Source organism: Vigna unguiculata, chromosome 4 (assembly GCF_004118075.2).
Source record: "Vigna unguiculata cultivar IT97K-499-35 chromosome 4, ASM411807v1, whole genome shotgun sequence".
Classification (NCBI taxonomy): Eukaryota; Viridiplantae; Streptophyta; class Magnoliopsida; order Fabales; family Fabaceae; genus Vigna; species Vigna unguiculata.
In genome coordinates, this window is record NC_040282.1 from 2606318 (window position 1) to 2628503 (window position 22186).

At 35.4% G+C, this 22186-nt stretch overlaps 1 protein-coding gene across 2 annotated transcripts in view; it reads right to left on the reverse strand.

The window, feature by feature from the left end:
• Positions 1 to 704: 704 nt before the first annotated feature.
• LOC114182281 overlaps positions 705 to 22186 on the reverse strand; it is a 32278-nt gene continuing 10796 nt past the window's right edge. For both annotated transcript variants that reach the window (XM_028069116.1, XM_028069117.1), the window contains 29 exons: positions 21127 to 21207; positions 20973 to 21053; positions 17525 to 17601; positions 17387 to 17441; positions 17228 to 17276; positions 16902 to 17039; positions 16485 to 16566; positions 16306 to 16384; positions 14673 to 14719; positions 13394 to 13605; positions 13066 to 13153; positions 12476 to 12595; positions 12263 to 12381; positions 12104 to 12176; positions 11885 to 12004; positions 11663 to 11731; positions 11396 to 11566; positions 11261 to 11308; positions 10947 to 11088; positions 10659 to 10756; positions 9980 to 10124; positions 9753 to 9841; positions 9568 to 9678; positions 2865 to 2939; positions 2263 to 2328; positions 1941 to 2129; positions 1751 to 1861; positions 1258 to 1338; positions 705 to 1038 (listed from right to left, as the gene is read on the reverse strand). In XM_028069116.1, the coding sequence (XP_027924917.1) occupies positions 859 to 1038; positions 1258 to 1338; positions 1751 to 1861; positions 1941 to 2129; positions 2263 to 2328; positions 2865 to 2939; positions 9568 to 9678; positions 9753 to 9841; positions 9980 to 10124; positions 10659 to 10756; positions 10947 to 11088; positions 11261 to 11308; positions 11396 to 11566; positions 11663 to 11731; positions 11885 to 12004; positions 12104 to 12176; positions 12263 to 12381; positions 12476 to 12595; positions 13066 to 13153; positions 13394 to 13605; positions 14673 to 14719; positions 16306 to 16384; positions 16485 to 16566; positions 16902 to 17039; positions 17228 to 17276; positions 17387 to 17441; positions 17525 to 17601; positions 20973 to 21053; positions 21127 to 21207 (2996 nt within the window). In that variant the 3' untranslated portion in view covers positions 705 to 858. The remainder of the gene's footprint in view (positions 1039 to 1257; positions 1339 to 1750; positions 1862 to 1940; positions 2130 to 2262; positions 2329 to 2864; positions 2940 to 9567; positions 9679 to 9752; positions 9842 to 9979; positions 10125 to 10658; positions 10757 to 10946; positions 11089 to 11260; positions 11309 to 11395; positions 11567 to 11662; positions 11732 to 11884; positions 12005 to 12103; positions 12177 to 12262; positions 12382 to 12475; positions 12596 to 13065; positions 13154 to 13393; positions 13606 to 14672; positions 14720 to 16305; positions 16385 to 16484; positions 16567 to 16901; positions 17040 to 17227; positions 17277 to 17386; positions 17442 to 17524; positions 17602 to 20972; positions 21054 to 21126; positions 21208 to 22186) is intronic.

Genomic DNA, 22186 nt, shown 5'->3' on the forward strand with positions numbered 1-22186 from the left:
CAAATTGAATAAATTATATAAAGATATAGCAAATAAAATGATACTCAATGCTATTTGCATTTATATTTCACTGATTATTCAATTTTATTACTAATAATAGTATATAGAAAGGCAAATATAATTGTTATTATTATTATTTAAATTACTACGAATTTTAAAAACATCTTAATTATCTTAAAACTAGAATTTTAAATCAATTCAAATATACGAGATAAATGTTTTTTAATAGATTGAAATCTTTAAGTTAGTTAATTTATATATTTTGTCCCTAACTTCTTTTAATAATTCCTGAAAATTTTAAATATTTCATTTTAATTTCAGTCCATCCACCGTTACACAATTAATTTGTTGATACAGAGATAATGTTAATATAGCATTTTGTTAGAAAAAGTATAATGTCAATAAAGGAATCATTATTAATATCATAGAAGATAAAAATGGGGAAAAAACTATAACAACTAAATGAAAAAAAAAAATGAAAAAGTTTCATCGAGTAAAAAAGAGTACGACCATATATTTAATTTTGAAATACAATGTATAAAATGGTTATAAAATAAAAATCTTACAAAACGATCTTTTTTTCACACATAGAATGGATGAAGAATGCATTTGTTTAATTAAATTGATTTAAAAGTAATATCACTTAAATAATCACCGTCGGTCATTCGTATAAGCCTAACAGTCAAAGACAAGTTGCGTAGATATAAGAGAATTAGAAAGCATTTATTGAACTGAATGAAATAATACAACGAATTCATGCAGCAATGATAGTCCTTACTACAAACAAGACAAAACATTATAGGAAAATAATATGAAGTTGACAGTCACCAATAGTCCTAGCAAGTAAATTTGAAGAAATTAGGCCTTTCCTGCTGAACCAAAGAGATGCATCTTTTCTGCAACCACAGCTTTCATGGCTTCCTTAGCAGAAGCCATGACATGAACTAGATCGTTCTTGGGGGTAATCAGGGACTCCATGTATGCTTTCCTTACTTCGGTGTTCACATTGAACTTTCTAACACCAAGATTTATGCATTCCTGTCAAGAATAAAAAAGCTTCTTATATCAATATAAAGTGCAAAAACTACTAGACTTCAATGTAGGTACCAGAAATTGGATACGTAAAGGATAGCTTAAAAAATTTGAGATGCATGTTACAACTGTACCGTGAGCTCAACGCTAATAAAAGGTACGTTTTACTTTGACGGACCAAAACTTAAAGCCAACTTCCAAAATCTGTTGTTTATGTAACTGTACCTTAACAAGTTCTTTGCTCAAACCAGACGCACCATGAAGCACCAGATAAACTCCTTTCTTCAGGCTCAAAGCATGCAGCTCCTAAAAATGTTACAGTGTCAAAATTAAACAATTGAAATGAAAACCACAGGTGTATGGCTTAAATTAAATTATTATTCATCGGGAAACATGACGCATTCCCCACCTCAAAATATCCAATTCAGAGAAGGAAACACATAAGGTTGTCCTCAAATATCTGTATATTTTATCTTAACTACGAAAACTACAGCTGAAAAATATTGAAAAGACCATGGAAAAGAAGTATTCTGAAAATAATTATAGGTCACCCAGTCTAGGTCATGGAAGTATCAGCCTAGAAGTCTGGTTTTTGCAATTTTAAAAAAATTCATCACATGGGAGATCAGCAATGTTCTGGACTTTTCACTTTAGTTATTTTCGGGGAAGAATTTACAAATAAAAGCATAAACAATACAAAACAGAAATGTATGATCACCTTGAGCAGATCAAGTCTGAGATTTGGACCACTTGCAGGGTACTTCCCATGCACATTACCAATACACACTGCCAAAGCATCTATTCCAGTCTCATCTATGAATTTTGATGCCTGAAATTAATGCAACAATCAAAAAGGAATTAAGCAAAGCATGAGAACATTTTGAGTAGCCTAGAGGATAGGTAGCAACCATATTCACATCTGTTAGTCTGGCTTCAAACTCTTCTACAGTCAAATCATCTTCTGTCCCTGACAATCTTCCTAGCTCAGCTTCCACCAGCATATTTTTTGAGTGCGCCAGTAATGCTATAAATTTTGTGTATGCAGCATTTTCGTTGAAAGAAAGATGTGAACCATCAACCATAATGGAACTGAATCCCTGGAATCATTATATTTGCATAGCGGTTGAGATAACTGAGTAATAACTAACCACAAATAGATGCTGTATCATCTTTGAGATTGTGAAATGGTTCTGTAAGTAAGATTGTTATGCAAGTAAAAATTCAAACTACCAGGTCAAGAGCTTCCACAAGATCCTGCTTTGAAGTTCCATGATCAAAGTGAACAGTAATTGGAACCTGTCATATGAACATGAATAACAGTGAATTTTAAAGACACTTAAACTAATGGTTAGTTGGTTACTAAACCTAAATACAGGTCTCTGCATTCTCCTCACCCACACATGTCGAGCATGTAACTTTATTAGATACTTAGTAAGACATAGGAACATGTTTAAGTGGTGTTTGTTCACACCTTAAGGCGTGAATACATTCTACTCTCGGGGTCACTAAAAAATCCTTTAAAAACGGCTTTTTTCTTTTTACCTAAAACACGTAATAAATATAATTATAATAGCATGGGTTTGCTCCAAAACAACTCCCTCATTACTTTATTATTGATACTGGTTTCTTTTGATTAATCCTCAACATAGTAAGCACAGTCACAAACTATACATATTCAAATTTTAAAGTTTTCAACATCAAAATTCGTTTATTTCATTTCCTAGCTTAACTTTGTTATCAAATCTTGTTCCAAGCTTCCACAATGACAGATAACTTTGTGTTTTTGTTTTCTGTAGACCTCCATTAAATTCAAATAAAATAAGGCCACTTACACTGGCTTGCTTTGCAGCAGAAATGCAACAAGCAACCAAGGGAATTCCTCCTTGCTTCAAGGCACCTGGATGGATCTGAAAATTATAAAGATAGTTCACAAGAATTTTAGAGGAAGCAACATTTTTATACAATATAATAGTATTGTGGGTCATTCAAAAGGTCCTTTAATATGATCCCCATATGCAGGGAATTAATATGAAACAATTAATAGAGAATAGAATGAAGCACGTTGGTCCACAAATAATCCAAAACTCTTAATGAAATAAGAAATTATGAATAAAGGAATTTTGTTTAGGTTTCCACTATTTTCTCAAACTGGTGGGATCATGGAGATTGGAGGTGTTATCCAACGAATGACTGACAAAATGAATTTAACAAGGATAGAGTAAATTTAAAGGATAGAAAGACATCACATAGAAAAATAAGAAAAATAGCCAAAACTAAAGAGAAAAGATACTCTACAAAACACTATCTGTGCAGACTCTAAGCATTAGCCAGAGATTCACGTGAAAGTTGTGAAAAAACATAATCCTTAATACAGCATATCATGTGATTTTCCCAGAAGCATTACAGAGATATCTTTCACTATCTTGATTTGAAGAGTCTTTCGGTCACTAGTGCTCAGCAAGAAAAAGATAAACGGTAAGGAAAATGGAACAAAACAATCCCTCTAGACCCGGATCCCACAACAGACACTAGCAACTAGGTTTGTCATACTGGAAGGTTCTTTGGTGCAGAACGAAGAAGCATAGTTAAGGAGTTAAATTCACATTTCTTCTTATGTAAGGAACCGTTGGTTACTTTTAGGGATATTGCCTTTTATACGCTAAACCTTCTTAGAGGAAAGATATTCAAATTTAATTTAATTTGATACAATTAGGATTTCATATTTTTGGGAAATAATATTTGATTGCATAGCTTTTTTTTTTTTAATCTTGAATTAGAACGCATCTAGGATTTTGTATTTAATTAGGATTTATAATGGAATTTTATTACAAATACCCTTTAGGTGCCTTGTTCAAACCTTTTTGAGCAATTATAAGGAGTAGAGATCAACTTACTTGAACAATAACTTTAAAAAGAGTTGCACTCCATTTTCATTTTTCATTTTCATGTAATCTAATAGTTCTAACGGATAACTCGTCTATAACGGTTGAGTACAAGAAAATGAAGTTTGTGGTTCCTTTAAAGTTAGAACAACTGATCCCTCTTCTGATAGAATATTAAAGGTGTATGTGAGAAGAAATAAGAACTGAGTTAGTTAGTTAGTTAGTCTGTTAGTAGGTTGTTTGGGAATGAAAGTTTGTTTTAGGAAAAGTATAAATAAGAAGGGGGGTAGTGTTGTAAAAGGGGGTATTCGTTTTGTTTTTGTAAGTGTAAACAGGAGTCATAACAGATCCTGTGAGGGGGGAATTGTTGTCTTTCCCTGGACGCATTCTTTGAGAGAATAATAAAAGTCTATTTCTGTTTCTTTATGTGTTGGTGTGAGTGAGTTCTGCCCGAGTAGCTTGGGTTTCTAGCTCTAAGAAACCTAACAATTGGTCCGACCTGCCGGATCCAAGGGCCTGTTATCATGGAGGGAAGAGTTGCTGCGTTGGAAAGGTGGACCAGCGAGAATGGGAAGATTATCTTGGAAATTCAAGAAAATCTTCACGAAATCAGAAATATGATTAAGAATAGCAAGAAATCAGAAGAAGGGTCTGAGAAGAGTTCTGAAAATGGGGAGAATTCTGTTAACAACAAGAAAGGAGTTGTAAAGATGATCAGAAAGGAGGAGTCTGATTCTGACAGTGAAGAAGAGGTCCAGAAGCAGTGGATGAAAAGGGTAGAGTTACCAACTTTTGAAGGCAGTGATCCTATGGGCTGGATTGCTAGAGCAGAAAAGTTCTTTGAGATTCAAAATATTTCTCCAAAAGAGAAATTACGATTAGCATTCATAAGTATGGAAGGAAACGCTAGTCATTGGTTTAGCTTCTGGAAAAAGAAATCCAAGAACCCATCTTGGGAGAGTTTTGTCGAAGCTTTGAATAAAAGATTTGGAGGCAAGGATAGGAGTACAGTCTTTGAGAAATTAGCATCCATAAGGCAGAATGAGGGAGTAGAAGAATACGTACAAGAATTTGAAAGATTGGTGGCTCAAATTCCAGATTTATCAGAAGAACAACTACTGGGGTATTTTTTTGCAGGATTACAAAGCCGGATCAGAAGCCAAGTAAAGCCACATGATCCAAGGGATTTAATGAGGGCAATGGAGATCTCTAGGGATGTGGAGGAGTCTCTTAATGAATCATGGGCAGGAAGAACAAACACCTATCGGACAACATCAGCAGCAGACACCAGATTTCAGAGAGGAATGGGTGTGGTATCAAGAACTGAGACTTTTAAAGGGGCTGGAAACTCTCAGTCTTCTCCCAGCAATATGAGTACAGCAAGGAAAGAAGGAGGGGGAACCTCATCTATGGGCTCTAGGACAAGTGGAAATCCAACAACAGGAGGGAGTAAAAACAGGGCAGTCAGAAACTTGCCTTACCCAGAGTACCTAAAGAGAAGGGAAGAAGGAAGATGTTTTCATTGTGGAGGAGCTTTTGGGCCAGGCCACCGCTGCCCAGAAAAAAGCTTGAGAGTGGTAATTCTAGCAGAAGATGAGGAGAATAGTGAGGGCAGAGAGGAGGATGGAGGAGAGGAGAGAATTGGAGTGTTGGAAAACAAAAGAATGGAGCTATCTCTGTTCTCAGCAGGAGGCTTAACGCAAAATAATACCATGAAATTGCAGGGAGATATCAATGGGCGAAAGGTATTAATTTTAATTGATAGTGGGGCGAGTCATAATTTTGTTTCAGCACAATTGGTGACAGAATTGGGATTAATGGTGGAAGATACCCCTCCTTACTGTGTCAGATTAGGGGATGGACACAAGAAGCAAACACAAGGGTGTTGCAAAGATGTAGAAGTTAATTTGGAGAATCATGTTGTTAAAGAGACATTTTTCCTGTTTGAATTAGGAGGAGTTGATGTGATTTTAGGAGTGGAATGGCTAGCATCTTTAGGAGAAGTTAAGGTAAATTGGAACACCTTAACCATGAGTTTTAATGTGGCTGGAAAAGTGGTGAACATTCAAGGGGATCCCACTCTGACAAAAAGAATTGTGACACCACAAGCCCTGTTGAAGGAAACTGAAATTGAAGCAATCTCCTTAGTGTGGGAGTTGGGATTAACCAGTCACGAAGAGGAAGAAGGGGGGAAAGGATTGTCAGCCAAGCAGCAGGAGGAATTGGAGGAGGTTTTGCAGGAACATAAGATCATTTTCCAAGAAAAACTGGAGCTGCCACCAAGGAGGGGGATTGATCATAAAATACCTATCAAAGTAGGTGAAAACCCTGTCAATGTGAGACCATATAGGTACCCTCATCTGCTGAAATCTGAGATAGAAAAACAGGTGGAGGAAATGCTGAAATCTGGAATCATCAGGCCCAGCAATAGCCCATATTCCAGTCCAGTCATCCTAGTAAAGAAAAAAGATGGGAGTTGGAGGTTTTGCATAGACTATAGGGCCTTGAATAAGGTCACTGTGGCTGATAAATTTCCAATACCCGTGATAGAAGAGTTATTGGATGAACTACATGGTGCTACCTATTTCTCCAAAGTTGATTTGAAGGCAGGTTATCACCAAATCAGGATGTATGAAGGGGATATACAGAAAACAGCTTTCCGCACACATCAGGGCCACTATGAGTTCTTGGTCATGCCCTTTGGGCTAACCAACGCGCCAGCAACCTTCCAATGTGCCATGAACACAGTTTTGCAGCCATACTTAAGGAAGTTCGTATTGGTGTTCTTTGACGACATCTTAATCTACAGCCAATCATGGGAGGATCACATGGGTCACTTAAAACAGGTGTTGCATACACTGCAGCAGCAACAGTTCTTTGCAAATAAAAAGAAGTGTGAGTTTGGGAGACAAGAGGTGAAATATTTGGGCCACGTAATATCTAAAAAAGGGGTAGAGATGGATCAAGACAAGCTGGCAGCAATTCATCAGTGGCCTTTGCCAAAAAATCTTAAAGCCTTGAGGGGTTTTCTTGGGTTGACTGGGTATTATAGAAGATTCATCCGAGACTATGGAAAAGTAGCAAAACCATTAACACGTCTATTAAAGAAGGGATGTTTCTGCTGGAATGAAGAAAGCACTAAGGCTATGGAGGCTCTAAAGAAAGCTATAACAACAGCCCCTGTTCTAAAACTACCAGACTTCAGCCAACCTTTTTCCATTGAGTGTGATGCATCAGGCAGTGGGCTGGGTGCTGTGCTAACACAGGACAAACGTCCTATTGCTTTCTTCAGCAAAGGCCTATCGGACACTTCCTTAACTAAGTCCATTTATGAAAAGGAGTTGATGGCTTTAGTTTTAGCCATACAGCATTGGAGACCTTATTTATTGGGGCAAAAATTTACAGTATATACAGATCAGAGGAGTCTAAGGTATTTGTTAGAGCAGCGTATCACCACACAAAACCAGCAGAATTGGTTGGCCAAATTGATGGGATATGAATTTAATATTGTTTATAAAATTGGAGCATCCAACAAAGTAGCTGATGCCCTTTCTCGAAGGGGGGAGAATGAGGAGGATGACAAAGAATTGACTATAATGTCCATACCATTCTGGCAGGACTTCCAGAAGATATTGGCAGAAGTGGAAGAAGATGCAGAATTACAGAAGATCATAAAAGGGCTGAAAGAGAATCCTGGGAAGCAGGGGCAGTATACTTTAGAACATGGAAGACTTCATCATAAAGGCAGGCTCGTGCTATCAGCCAACTCTGCTTGGATTCCAAGACTGCTGGCTGAATACCATACCACATCTACAGGAGGTCACTCAGGGGTGTTCAGAACTTACAGGAGGATAAGCCAATCACTATACTGGATTGGAATGAAGAAGATGGTAACAGATTTTGTGGCTGCTTGTTTGGTGTGTCAACAACACAAGTACCTAGCATCTTCACCACAAGGGTTGCTACAACCTTTACCCATACCCAATGCAGTATGGGAGGACATTAGTTTGAACTTCATTGTCAGGCTACCAAAATCCAATGGGTATGATTCAGTCTTGGTGGTGGTGGATAGACTAAGTAAATATGGGCATTTCATACCAATTAAACATCCTTATTCAGCCAAGAGCATAGCAGAGGTGTTTGCCAAAGAAATAGTGAGACTACATGGGATTCCTGCATCTATTGTTAGTGACAGAGACCCTACATTTTTAAGTCTCTTCTGGAAGGAGTTATTCAGAATGCAGGGAACACAGTTAAACATGAGCACTGCGTACCATCCTGAGTCAGATGGCCAAACTGAAGTCTTAAATAGAACCTTAGAAACATACTTGAGATGCTTTAGCTCAGAACAACCCAAATCTTGGTCTCACTTTCTCTCATGGGCAGAATACTGGTATAACACCAGTTTTCACGGGGCAGCCCAAAAATCCCCTTTTGAAATAGTTTATGGCAGACCACCTCCTTCCATCAGCAGATTTATTCCAGGAGAAACCATTGTGGAAGCAGTAGCACAAGATCTCATGACCAGAGATGAAGCTTTGAGCCAACTCAAGTTCCACTTCGCAAGAGCCCAAGAGCATATGACGAAATATGCGAATAAACACAGGAAACAATCCTCCATCCAAGTAGGGGACTGGGTTTTTCTGAAAATTCGCCCCCATAGACAGGTCTCAATGCCCACCAGACTGCACCCAAAGCTATCTGCTAGATATTATGGTCCTTTTCTAGTGCTGAAACAGGTAGGTCCAGTAGCCTTTGGATTACAACTTCCAGAAACTGCCAGGATCCACCCAGTATTTCATGTTTCACAATTAAAAAAAGCAGTAGGCACTCATCAAGTTGAGAAAGACCTGCCAGAAGGTTTGCAAGGCAGGACCTCTAATTGGTTCCCAGAGAAGATATTGGATAACAGATGGGGACCTATACCAGGGAAGGAAGATGCAAGACCGCAAGTCTTAATTCAGTGGAAGGATAAAGGGGTAGAAACAGCTACTTGGGAAGACGTCACAACTATCCAACAGCAGTTCCCTGACTTCAACCTTGAGGACAAGGTTGCTCAGCCAGAGGGGAGTAATGATAGAATATTAAAGGTGTATGTGAGAAGAAATAAGAACTGAGTTAGTTAGTTAGTTAGTCTGTTAGTAGGTTGTTTGGGAATGAAAGTTTGTTTTAGGAAAAGTATAAATAAGAAGGGGGGTAGTGTTGTAAAAGGGGGTATTCGTTTTGTTTTTGTAAGTGTAAACAGGAGTCATAACAGATCCTGTGAGGGGGGAATTGTTGTCTTTCCCTGGACGCATTCTTTGAGAGAATAATAAAAGTCTATTTCTGTTTCTTTATGTGTTGGTGTGAGTGAGTTCTGCCCGAGTAGCTTGGGTTTCTAGCTCTAAGAAACCTAACATCTTCATTATAGAATACTAAAATTTCCTTTTCCTTTTATGAGCTTATGAAACCCTAGTTAGAGGAGTATTCTAGGATTATGATTTTACACCAATATCATCAACAGGGTTAGAAGCTGGAACTCTTGATATTTAGGCTTTTCTATCTCAGTACCACTTTTTCCCCATCGTTTGTATGCTATCACATTATTTATGTTCGCAATAAAAAAAAGATTCAAACAAATCAATATTTTGATTTTGAACTAATTGTTCCAGACCTGTAATATAGCAGGACTCTGTTCTTCCTCTGCAGCAGAAACAACAGCTTCAACTCCTTCCAAATTGTAGACATTAAATGCTCCAACAGCATAACCACCCTTTTCTGCATTCTTTATACAAAAATAAACAATATTAAAAGAGAACCAGTTCAAATTTGTAAAACCATGAACCAGATTATCCTTACATTAAGAATTTCTTTCGTTGATGTAAATCTGATTGGGTAAGTCCATGACTTCACAACTTCTGCCAATGCTGTGCTGTTACCAACATTGCCTACCAGAAGCAAATTATCTTTTGATCAGATGAAATATATAAGAAAGTACAGGAAATATACATTTTACTGCACCAGATACTAAGATTTAGATGGAAAGTGTAATTAAGAAGAGAAAAAATTTAAATCACAAAATTTACCTGGGAAGACAATGTAAGGAATTCCAGGATGTCTACTTTCAGGGCCTAATTGCCACAAGGGAATACCAGCAAGTGCTTGTCCAACTATCTTCGCACATCTAGCACCAAGGGCTTTTGTAGCGAGGTCTGAAGACGTAATACCACCCTAAAGGTGCTACGTTTGTCAGGTATGATTAAAAACGTGGGACAAAGTCAGAAAGGAAGAATATGCGGCTGGGTTTTATAGCCCCGGATTTGATATTGTGATTAAATACCATAGGGCACGAAATTTTCTTATTTTACATGTGAAACATTAAAGATAATTGCAATGAAGTTTTTAATATGTTGTAGTAAATTAAACAACAAAATTGTTTTTTGAATATATTTCTTGCTTTCTTGAGCATGAAACCTAAGTGTCCACTTGTACTTCTGTACCTCTAAAAGGTTTTAATGAACTCTACCTTAATACATTTCTCATGTCACAATTAACTTCGTGATAAAGCACAGCTAATAACATGATCATGATACAAAGTGTGCCTGGATGATCAGCCCAAAAACATGTTCGCAATATATGCAATATTGATCCCATATAAAGTCGTGATTATTTTTCAGAAAAAAAGTAAGGACAATAGGACAAAAGGAAATATCATGTTTTCCAAATCAAAATGAGGGTTCACTGGTTCCTTAAAATATGGAGTACCTTTGCAATTATGTAGCGAGGTTTTGTAGTTACTCTTTTCACTATTTCCACCAAAGCAGAACTCACTTTATAGTTAATGTCCAAACTCTCAGCTGCAGCTGTGCATTTGAAGAAATTAGATTAGATTGAGGGGCATAACTTACATTTCTCCCACTTAATACACTACACTTTGCTTTGAATGGTAGATAAAAAGAAAACAGAAGTCAGCGATGTCAGAGTTGGATCTTCAATGTGAACAGTTTCCAATATTACAACACTAACGAAGAGATGGGGGGAAGAAAGACAAACTTCTTCCAGTAATGAGATTTCGGCTGGTCATTATTAAAGTGTCTTTATGAGCTTTAAGATATGCGTCTGATAATTCAGCTGTTCTACTGATTTCCTCCTCCCTCACCTCAATAGGGCTCATTGCAAGTTTTTCAACTGATACCTAGTACAAAGAAACCCTTGTCAGTAGACTGGCAAATAAAATTTCAAAAAGAAATTGAGTTATGCATAAAAATGAAATGTCTTTGCTAAACAAGCATTCATCATCATTCTCTCCATGAGAGAATTAACAATTAACAATGAAAAATGAAGTATAGACTTAGAATGTTAGTCACCTCAATGCTTTTTAAGAACTGACCACACTGTAGTTTGAGTTCTTCAACCTATGGATTACAACTTGCAAGCATAAGCATTAAATGAAAAATTGGGTATGCTTTAGATTAGATTTGGATCTTAATCTCATTTATCACCTGCTTTGTTGTTTTTGGAACATAGGACCCCACTACTATCAGACCACCATTCTTTTCACTAGCTATTCCTAGATCACTTGGCAATATTGGAGGCTTAGAGATGATTCCCATAAGGGCAGAGACAAAACTAGCAGCAGTGCGACACAAGAAACGTTTTCCTGTCAATTCTGCCTGTTAATAAGAAAAAACAGTCCAACAATATTTGGATCAGTAACAAAACACACAAAATGAGACAAAAAGGCATGGAAGAGAAGAAGGAAGGCTTGCCTTGATCATTCCAAGTGCAAATACAGTCATGTCTCGTTCACTAGCCGCATTAACTATGCATATTGTCCCCTGCTTAATACAATAGACAGTCATAGTAAGTGGATTGAATATACATTCATATTTGTAGTTTCTTACCTGAACAAAGTAAGACACATGTTCTCTTCTTAGAAGTTGAAAGTGCACAAATTACGATGCATGAACTATATCCCTTATTTTGTATACCTTCTGCAAACTGCACAGATGATGACAAACTGCATTTGGACCTCCTTTCCTCAAAAGTTGGATAGAAACAGATGCAACACTACTTGCAAGTACTCGTCCATTTGTCTTCTCCTCTACCCACTATAATTGGATAAAAAACATCTCAAAATTTAGAAGTTATCCAAATCATGAAAATATAAATTGCATTGACCGAGTCAATAAAGGGATTAGAAGCTTTACATCACGCAGGTTTGAAGATTTGTAGCCAAAGGAAGCATCTTTGGCAAACTCTGTGTCCCCTGCAGGAACAAGCCTGCAGTGAAAAAGTTAAATCCTCAGGACTCTAATTTGTATCCATTCAGAATCACCTATAGCTAGATCATGAATGGAAAGACTTACATATCAGAATCATCAACATAGTGTGTGTCTGCAATAGTATAACGACCCCCTTGAAGGAAAAAGGGACAAATTATCCATGCATCCATCTCACCCAATACTGAAACAACCGCATCTGCTTCCTGTACACAACAACCTAGTATCATTTAGAAAATTGAAGAGTATTGATATTATTTATTGAAATATGCTTATTAAGCTAAAACACATTATCCTTGCCTCTGGAAAATGGCCTCGTAAAGTTGAATCTCCCCTCAAAATTACGGAATAGTCAATGCTGTCAAATGATTTCGCCGCAATGTCCAGATTTCTGCAAATCTCTTTTATCAGTGCACTGGCCTGCCACAGATCAATTGTAAACTTATAAATTTGATATAGATAATTGTTGAATTATCCAGTGGCTTGAACTCTGGTTGGGACACAAGGCCTATGCTTCAGATTGTATTAAATTAAGGTATGGCGCTAATAAATAAAGTGTCCCATGTACTTCAGTTCAAAACTTTATTCAACTCAAATATTGCACTTCAGTGATGACACTTTTTCTTTGTACTTCAAGGACAAGCTTTTCCATTTCCTGGGCAACAATATGTCAAGTGGTGGAGCTTGGTTGATTTAGTTGTGGTGGCCAAATACAAATAGTATCACTAAAGCAATTTAAATACAAATTGTTCTGGTGGCCTAACGCAGAACATCTCTTGTACACTTGTAGCCTATTTACATTTGAATGGAGTTTTTCAAAAGTTCACCCATGGTTATTAGTAGAATCCTTACAGAAGAGAGATAAAAATAAAAGTACTTTTCCTGTTTACCTTGTCAGAACTCAGTGACCTGGAGTTTGTCAAAATGAAAAAGCATTTTGGACTTTTTCTAAACTGCTCAATCAGTGACTCAATGGTCCTGCAGTGAAACATGTTCAATTGAGTAACAACTTGTGGTTTTATTCAGGAAGATCTTGCTTTCAATCCCAATCTCATGATAACAAATCATTATTAATTGTATAAATGATTAAAAATGGCACAATATGAAAGAAAAATCAGTGCTTTGGTAGTTTGTTTTTGAGGTAGCACGATATGAGATATCTTTCGCATCGATTATGCCAAGAAAATAGAAATAGCTAAGAAAATTAAATAAACTTACCATTCTGTTAATACTTCAATATCATGAACAGTTTGTGTTCCTGTCGGATCATCATCTAATACAACTAATATCTTTGAATTGCTTTCTTTTAGTGTTTGTATATCAAGAACATGATCTTGGGGCCACTCTGGTGGAAGAGAACGTAACATAGTATCTTTCCTTTGAGCCTGGAGTTTTCCTTCAACTTTTACACCAGTTAGCATCTCGTAAACCTGTGCAAATTTGGTACGGCCTCCCAAGTTATTCTAGCCATTGTGTTTATCATATATATTAAACAATTGTAGATTGTATGTAAACAGGATTCATGCCTTTAAGATAAGAAGGGTTTATTCAATTGTTTTTATTTTCTTGACAAAATCATCAGGGAATTTCAGAATTTTAATGTTTAGAGCAGGAGCTCAAAATTATAACTGATGACAGTGAAGTTGTCACTGCTGATGATTGGTGAAAGGGGGTTAAAAATGCAAAGGAGAGGGAAAAGGTGCCAACAAATTCACAAACTATAATAGAATACCATGATATATGTCTACCAGAAACTTAAACCTAGTACAGTTGATGTTTAGTGATAACTATAGCTTCACATTCCTATGGATAGGATGCTACATGGAAAATAGAGAGCTGGTACAAGGAACACTATCTTCCATCATCCAGTAGCAAATAAAGAATTGAAGGAAATTGAGAAAAAGGAAAATGCAATTTTATAAAAATGAATTGTCATTCAAAAATGTTTTTTCAAAACCACCATATATACATCATGGAAAAAACACAAAGACACAAACAAAACTACAATTGAATTTGTTATAGCAAAATAAATCTTTTATCTGAAAGCTAACATAACAAATGCACAAAACATTCTGTCATATTATTAAAAACATCTATACTTGATTTGCCAGCTAATAATGTTTAGATCATGACATGGTATCAAGATGCCCACATCAGTTGGGAATATGGTCAAAATACTCCTAATATAAAATAAGGCATTGGGTAATCATCATCCCTTGTGCTAAATTTTGAAGTTGAGTTGAGCTTAAATTACTCCTAACGTATCAGAGCCTAAAGAACCAAGTTGTCTAGAGTTCATCCTTGCCATACCAATTTTCTAATAAAAAAGTTAAATTTCAGCTCCAAATAGGTGGATTTTTGTGTCAAGCTCGAAGATGGCAGACACTAAATTGCTATTTTAGCGAGTTAATTGCATTCTAATTGGATTTTGTGATATCGGAAAAAACTAAAATATGAAACTCTAGAGGTTCTACGAACTGAAATTAGTTATTCATACCTTGACAACACCAGCATCATCAATCCGTCCCCAGCCAGCAGCAGAACCTGTACAGTAATTTTATAAGTTTGAGCAAGCAATTCTCCAAAAAGTCATTTTTAGTATTTTTATTATGTATCATTTTGTTTGTGAAAAATATATAGTTAACTACTGTCATTTTAAATATTTTTTATTCAGTGGTAGTACCTAACAACGTGAGCATCTCAACTCAAGATATCCAGCAAACAACTCAAATTACTTACTAGTATCCCACTCCTTGTGATTTAGTATTTACAAATTGGAAAAAAGATGTATACTTCGAAACATCGATATGCATCGTATGCAGAATTTCCAAACTAGGGATAGAACGGAACAGGTACGAGTTTGACCATACTTATTTCTATTCTTGAAGTAAAATTTCATACATGTTCCGTTCATCTATGTCAAGTATGAAATTTGTATTTCATCCCTGTTCCCATCCTCATCACATAGCAAGTATACCTATGCCTTATAATCACTCTGGCACTGTTCCAAATATTAAATAAATATTTCTTTCACAAAAGAGAAAAAGAAAACATATATTACAAGGATTTAATATCAAAATGACACATTTTTTTCTTCAATTTCAAACTTCAAGAAAAAATATTATAATTATATAAATATTAAAATAGAGTATCAAATAACAATTGCATTAATGTCAAGTAATTATAAAAAGTATTAAACAATTACACCTAATTGAAATTTAAAGACAACTCCAACATTTTTTTATTTTTGCAAATAATGAGAGGGAAAATAAAATACATTAGAGATTTGAGTAAACTTGGGGAATATTGAACTAGTTGAGTTGTTGAGAGAGGCTAAAAAATTGTGCAGCATAAGAAAAGTTCTTCAAACGATACTAAAAACCAAAGAGAAAAAACAAGATAAGTTTCATAGGTTACCTAATAAACTAAGGGGTTTACATAATTGAACACTCAAAAGTGATAATCAGACATTGTCATTTAACAAAAAGTAAACGACAAATAAAAATATAAAAAGGAGTAGAGATGATAAATTGTGTATTCTAAAAACAATTTAATTTGTTGAAATTGAGGTTTATATTTCATAAAATGCAATACATTTGTTGGAATGAAACTGCACTAAGAAAAAAAGTTCAAATGAGGTTGTGACGAGCGAAAGTACCTAAGGGGTCTATGGTAGATGTCAAAATGAAACAATTGAGATAATGAAAAGTTGTGTAGCAAGAGAAAGGTAGGTTACATAATAAACTAGAGTTGTTTTAGTAGTTTAAAACGACAAAAGGGCAGATATATACACATTCCTTTCCGTAATCATACATGATTTTAAATTGGGTATACTCGTACCTTTGTCCAATCAATGTTGAGATTTCTCGTCAAAATAGAGGTCGGATTCAAATAATATTTGAGGTAGTTAATTTGTCATAATGCCCAACCATTTGTGAAAACAAGATATCAATTTAACCAATAAGATGTTCATTAAAAAAAAAGATCATGAACAAAAAGATCCTACATGCACACTCAAGTATCTTATTTTCATTTCTGTATAGTAAAATCAGCAGTACAAATAGCCAACTTGAATTGAAGAGAAACATAAGACTGTATACAACATTAAGATTCAAATTAATATACAGCACCTGCCAGATATAGTTGGTGAGCAATAGTTGATAACTGAAGTGGAACTTTCCATGTAGATGATTCACGAGTAACAATTCCCTGTACATGAGTAGCAATAGTAGATATTACTAAAGTAATATCATAACGTTATTTAAATAAAGTGTCCCTGCTGAGTAGCATGAGGAATGTACTATCTTACCATGTCCTTCACAAAGATATCAAGTGCTGAACATGGTGTGTAATCATTGTCAATCATGTGTTGGCCACGATTCTCAAACATCCTGAAACAAAAGACATATCTTAAGGTTAGCAGTTAAATTTTCTATTAAAATCTATGACTATGCTTTAGAAAAGAATAATGTAATACAAGAAGTAGAGAAGTGAAAATAAAACCAGAAGAGGATAAACAATCCTCAAGAATTACAGAAAACAATGCACACAAACTCCTTTGAAATAGCCATAAACAAATCACTAGAGAGAAGACATGAACACAACCATAATAACAAAAAAAATGGATTATGAACGTCACAAATTGATCAAAAAGTTATAAAAAAAAAATATACTGACTCCAGAATTATTGAGAGGACAGCTTGACTGCATCATAGAAGAGACATACCAGGAAGTTCCCCCACTAATTGTAATAAAATCGAACAACAGTCTTGTATTCAAACCCAACCGAGCTGCAAATGCTATTGCCTCAGCTGCTGCGGCAATGTGAACTCCAGCAAGCAATTGGTTAATCATCTTTATACCACTACAGAACAATTTTAACTGATGTTATTGTACATTTTTTGAATTGATGATACTACATTCAGTGGATTTCAGTGCCTCTTTCAATCAGAATTAACATTGCATTACCTATTTCATGTAAAAAAGAAACAAGTATCAGTATTAATCAAAGGAAAACAATGAATTCACAGTGATTGGTAAATTAATAAATACCTTCCAGAACCACAACCACCTTTGATAATATAAAGCTTCTCACTCAAGGCTGATTTCAAAGAAACATAAATTAACTAGAAAATTATTTCTGAAATAACTGTATATCTAGAATTAGAATTAGAATTAGCATTTTTCACATCAATTATCAGTTCGTTTTACCTGCTAAGACCTGACCAGCACTCTTAAGGGCATCATCAGCTCCTGAAGCCATTATCTAAGGATTATTCATTACATCAGTGTCTTGGTCCACAAAATCTAAAACGAAACTCCAATAAAAGACAGAGATGTATTTCACACCGTAAGTGTTCCCAATGAGGCCCTCATAACACCACCGGAAACCGGGGCATCCACCAACTTCAAATTCTTACCTTCATCTGCATTATAATCAAGTCCATGGTTAAGAATAGAGTAATTGAACAAAACCTCTGCTTTTGTAAAACTGAATGGCATTTGCCACATTAGAAAAGTTGTTGTTTCTGTTACATATTGTTGAGTTTAGTCCCACATAACTGCATGGCTATTTCTGTTGAGTTTCGTTTCGTCCCACTTCGAGAAATTAGAAAAGAAATTATAGAATCAATATTTTTCAGATTTACATTTTCTTTGTTTATCTAGTCAAAGTTTTTTTTATGGTATCAAGAGCTTCTTAATTCGTTCATGGCTTTCGATCCTACAAAAGCCTCTTTATCCACCATCTCCGGGAGCTTCTTGAAGTCAGTCATAGCTTTCAATCCAACACAATTTTCTTATTGGGCCTAATTTTAAGCGACATTTCCGTCTCCCATGTTTCCTTCCGCATTTTCAATCTCAGAGAAGCTTAACGATGAGAGTTATCTTGTTTTGGCTTCTACAGATCAAATCTGTTCTGTATGCTCATGGGCTTCATCGATATTGTGCTGCACATCTGAGTCGAAGTCGGTTTCTTTCAGATAAGGACCTTTTTGCGAAACGTGATAATAATCATGACTATGCTGTGTGGGTGTTACTAGATCAATTCCTTGTTGCTTGGTTACAATCCTTCTTATCTGCTTCAATTCTGCGAGAGGTTATTGGATGTCGATATTATTGGCAGCTTTGTGAGAAAATTCATCATCATTTTCTTCTGAAACTCGGGTACAAGTTCGTTTTCCTCTATCAGAACACAGGAACAGAAAGTAGGTGATAGCTACAGTGCGTAACTTCTTAATGGAATCAAATTGATTTCGGACTCTCTCCATCCCTATTGGCGAAACTATTTCTCTTCAAGAGAAAGTTGATGCTTTTGATTCGTTGGCTCCTGATTTTGAATCACTGGTAGGTAATCCTAGTTTCTTGCAAACTAGAATGGTTTGATTTTGATGATATTCATCCTCTTTTATTAGCAAAAGAAACTATTCACATTGTTTCTACCTTGACTCTTACTCATGCTAAATCTGTTATCACTACTCAAACTCAAACTCCTCAAGCAAACTATATGAATTCAAGCTCTCAACCATCACCTGAAAACATTGATACTGGTGGCCCTGGTAATTTTCGTGGTTTTGGTCGTGGCAGAGGTCGTAGTGGTCATGGTCGTGGACCCTCCAATATTCAATGAAAAGTTTGGGCACGAGGCTTCCTATTGCTATCACAGATTTAATCTAAATTATTAACCTCTACAGCAGAATTCTCCTTCTCAACAACAGTATTCTTTTCCACAGAACAACTATCCTTCATTTTCATTTTATCAACCTTACTATCCACTACAACATCAACCGTCATCATATCCTCCTACACAAAATCTTTACCAGTACATTATGCAGACTCCTCCTCCTCCTACCATTCCCTCACCACAATCAACTTTAGCTAACATTATTCATCAGCAAGAATCTCAGAATTCGTATGTTGATTCTGGTGCTTCACATCATATGACTGCAAACTCTGTCAATATCATGTATTATTGGACAATTGTCAAGGTCTGCCTGTTAAATCTACTACCTATTAAATCTACTGGTTCTATTTTATTTTCTTCCTATAATTCCAGTTATGTCTTCATCTTAATCACATTCACTTGTTCCTCGTATTACCAAATATTTAGTGTCAGTAGATTTGCTAATGATAGTGAAGTTTTTTAAATTTCATTCTACTTTCCAGTAGTCAAATCTCAGGATGATCAGACAGAGTATTGTTGTATGGTCAACTCAGCTCTGATGAACTCTATATTTACCCTAATATGCTTTCACAATATTAGGGTATTAGTGAACAAAAATTTCCCCATCAAACTCCTACAAACACAAATCCTTCACCAGAATTACCTACCTTCATGTTTCATCTTGGCATTATACCACCCAACCATCTTCAACTATGGTAAATATACCTACTGCACCTAATCATTTAAATCCAATTACCTCTCCTTTGTATGTACCTAATCAAATCACATCCTTAAAAATCCAAATTAACAATAATGTGTATTTAACAGATATTCTCCCTACCTCCTTCATTCAATCACCGCCCCTCACTAGACCATAACTAATTCGGGTATAGTAAAACCTCATCTTCAGTTCACTTTGCTTCTCACTACTGCAAAACCTTCTTCGGTAAAGCAAGCTCTTTCATTGTCACATTAGAGAAGTGCTATGCCATCTGAATTTCAAGTTTTAACTCATCAAGTAAACTCGTAATAGATATGTTAATGGTTGTAAATGGATATCTAGAGTCAAAGAAAATCTTGATGGCTCTATTAACCAATACAAAGCAAGACTTGTGGCAAAATATTTTCATCAGAAGTTTGACTGTAATTATACAACAATGCATGCTTGAATGGTTTATTAGAAGATGCTTATAGGGGATCAGCCAAATGGATTTTAAAATTCTGACAGGTAACTTGTTTATATGTTATAGAAATCCCTTTTCGGACTTAAAACAGGCCCCTAGATTCTCTTATTCAACATTTTATCTCCAGACTGCATGCTATTTTTTCTCTTAAACAATTGGGAGATTTAGACTACTTTCTTGGTATAGAAGTCAAGTGTACTTCTTCAGGTTCTGTTGTCCTGAATCAAGCTAAGTATTCAGGATTTTTTGCAAAATGTTGATACGAATAAATGCTAAGGCGTTTGTCTTCTCTGCAAGCCACTCTCAAATTGGCTAAATATGGTTCAAATTATTTTGATACTCTTATTGTTTACAAATCCATTGTAGGGGCTCTTCAGTGTGTTACTATCACATGAACTGAAATTGGAAATGTATTTAACACGGTGTGTCGGTTCATGAAAATGATGACATCAGTAAGGTTGAAGTGAATTTTATAATTTGAAGATTTTTAAAACCTAATTTCGTCATGTCTCTTGCTTGGCTACAAACTTTTATCCAACTAATAACCTATGCGAGATTTCCTTAGATTGATTATTTATGAAATTTTTAACTAGGCTAGCCAATTTTGTGATCTATTTTTCCTTGTATTTGTATGGCATATGAATCATTTTGTTAAAAATGATCTAATATTATAAAATGGACAAAACTCATGTATTATACGGTAGGTGCTGTTCTCCAACTATGTTTGGAATTTCATCTAGAAAATTTACATTTTATTAAATGAACTATGAACTCTAAATTTAATTGAAGAACGACTCCTACCGTAAAAACAATATATATGTTTTGTCCATACAAAAGTAACAAAATCATAAGTCTAAAGTTCAGTGTGCACTTGCATGGAAAAGGAAATGAAGAAAGAAATTCAGATACTAAATACAGATTAGATAACCATATCACTGGAGGAGTAACATACTTTGCAATCTATGCTCTAACTGACTCACGTATGCAGGGGAAACCGTGGAAGAGAGAATGATAGATGCTCCAGGTGGAAGAGCTAATATTAGAGAAAATATATCAGTATAGTAAAAAAGGCATCTTAATATGGGTATTAAAGATATTATACGCACCTGAAACTGCACCATTTTCTCCATATAAAACATTTTCTGCTTGTGATTCATTTGTCACCATAATTATGAGAACATCAACATCTGTGAGCAATAATAAGTGAATGACTTCCCGGTTTAGGAATCCATCAAGTTATCCTATATAGCAAAAACATAGCATATAAAGAACAAATAAATAAATGGGTTGAATATATCCTTCTGCTTATAAGTAGAAATGATTACACCAGAATGTATCATTCCGTGTTGTAAGAGGCTACGAGCTGACATCAATGCTTAGTTCTTCTAAACTGCTGAAGCTGTATTTATCATACCCCCACTCGGTTTCTCCATTATTTGTTGAGGACAGCTTGTATCCATGTATTACAGAAATTGCAGGAATTGTGGACTATACGAGTACATCTAAATCATGTACAGCATTGAGGACAATAAGAATATGATGCTTAATCTAACCCCTAATTTCATACCAATCAACTGAGAATCTGTAACGGCTATCAACCCACTTATTTCTAATATGGAATATCACGTTAATAACTAACAACTAGTACACACTACACATAAAATGGTCATGTACAAGACATCCAGACCAATAGCATGAAAGCGGTACAAGAATTCTTGAGGTGATTAGCTATTAGCCCTTAGGATTGATCTATTTAAGCTCTCAAGATTTCTCTTGCAAAACTCTATTTAAATGTAATCTAATCATTTAAATTAACGGCCTGTTGATTAGGGGCATTGACCAAGCAAGATATATCAATTGAGTGGACAAAAATATCAAAATATAGAATATAGACAACACATCCATCTATTCTTTCACATTATTATAATATTGCATTAAAAATATGATTCTTGATCTTGCATATGAAAACAATTAAGACCTTTTCACCAAGACGTCAATTTAGAAATTCAACTTGGTATAGTGATTCAATAATAGTGTGCACTTAAAGAGTAAAAAAATCATAAAGAACAAACTAATGTATACCATAACTTCATTTACAAGATGTGCCATTAGGAAAATGTATATCCTACATCAATTAAAGATATAGCCAATGTAGTCCTTATAAAG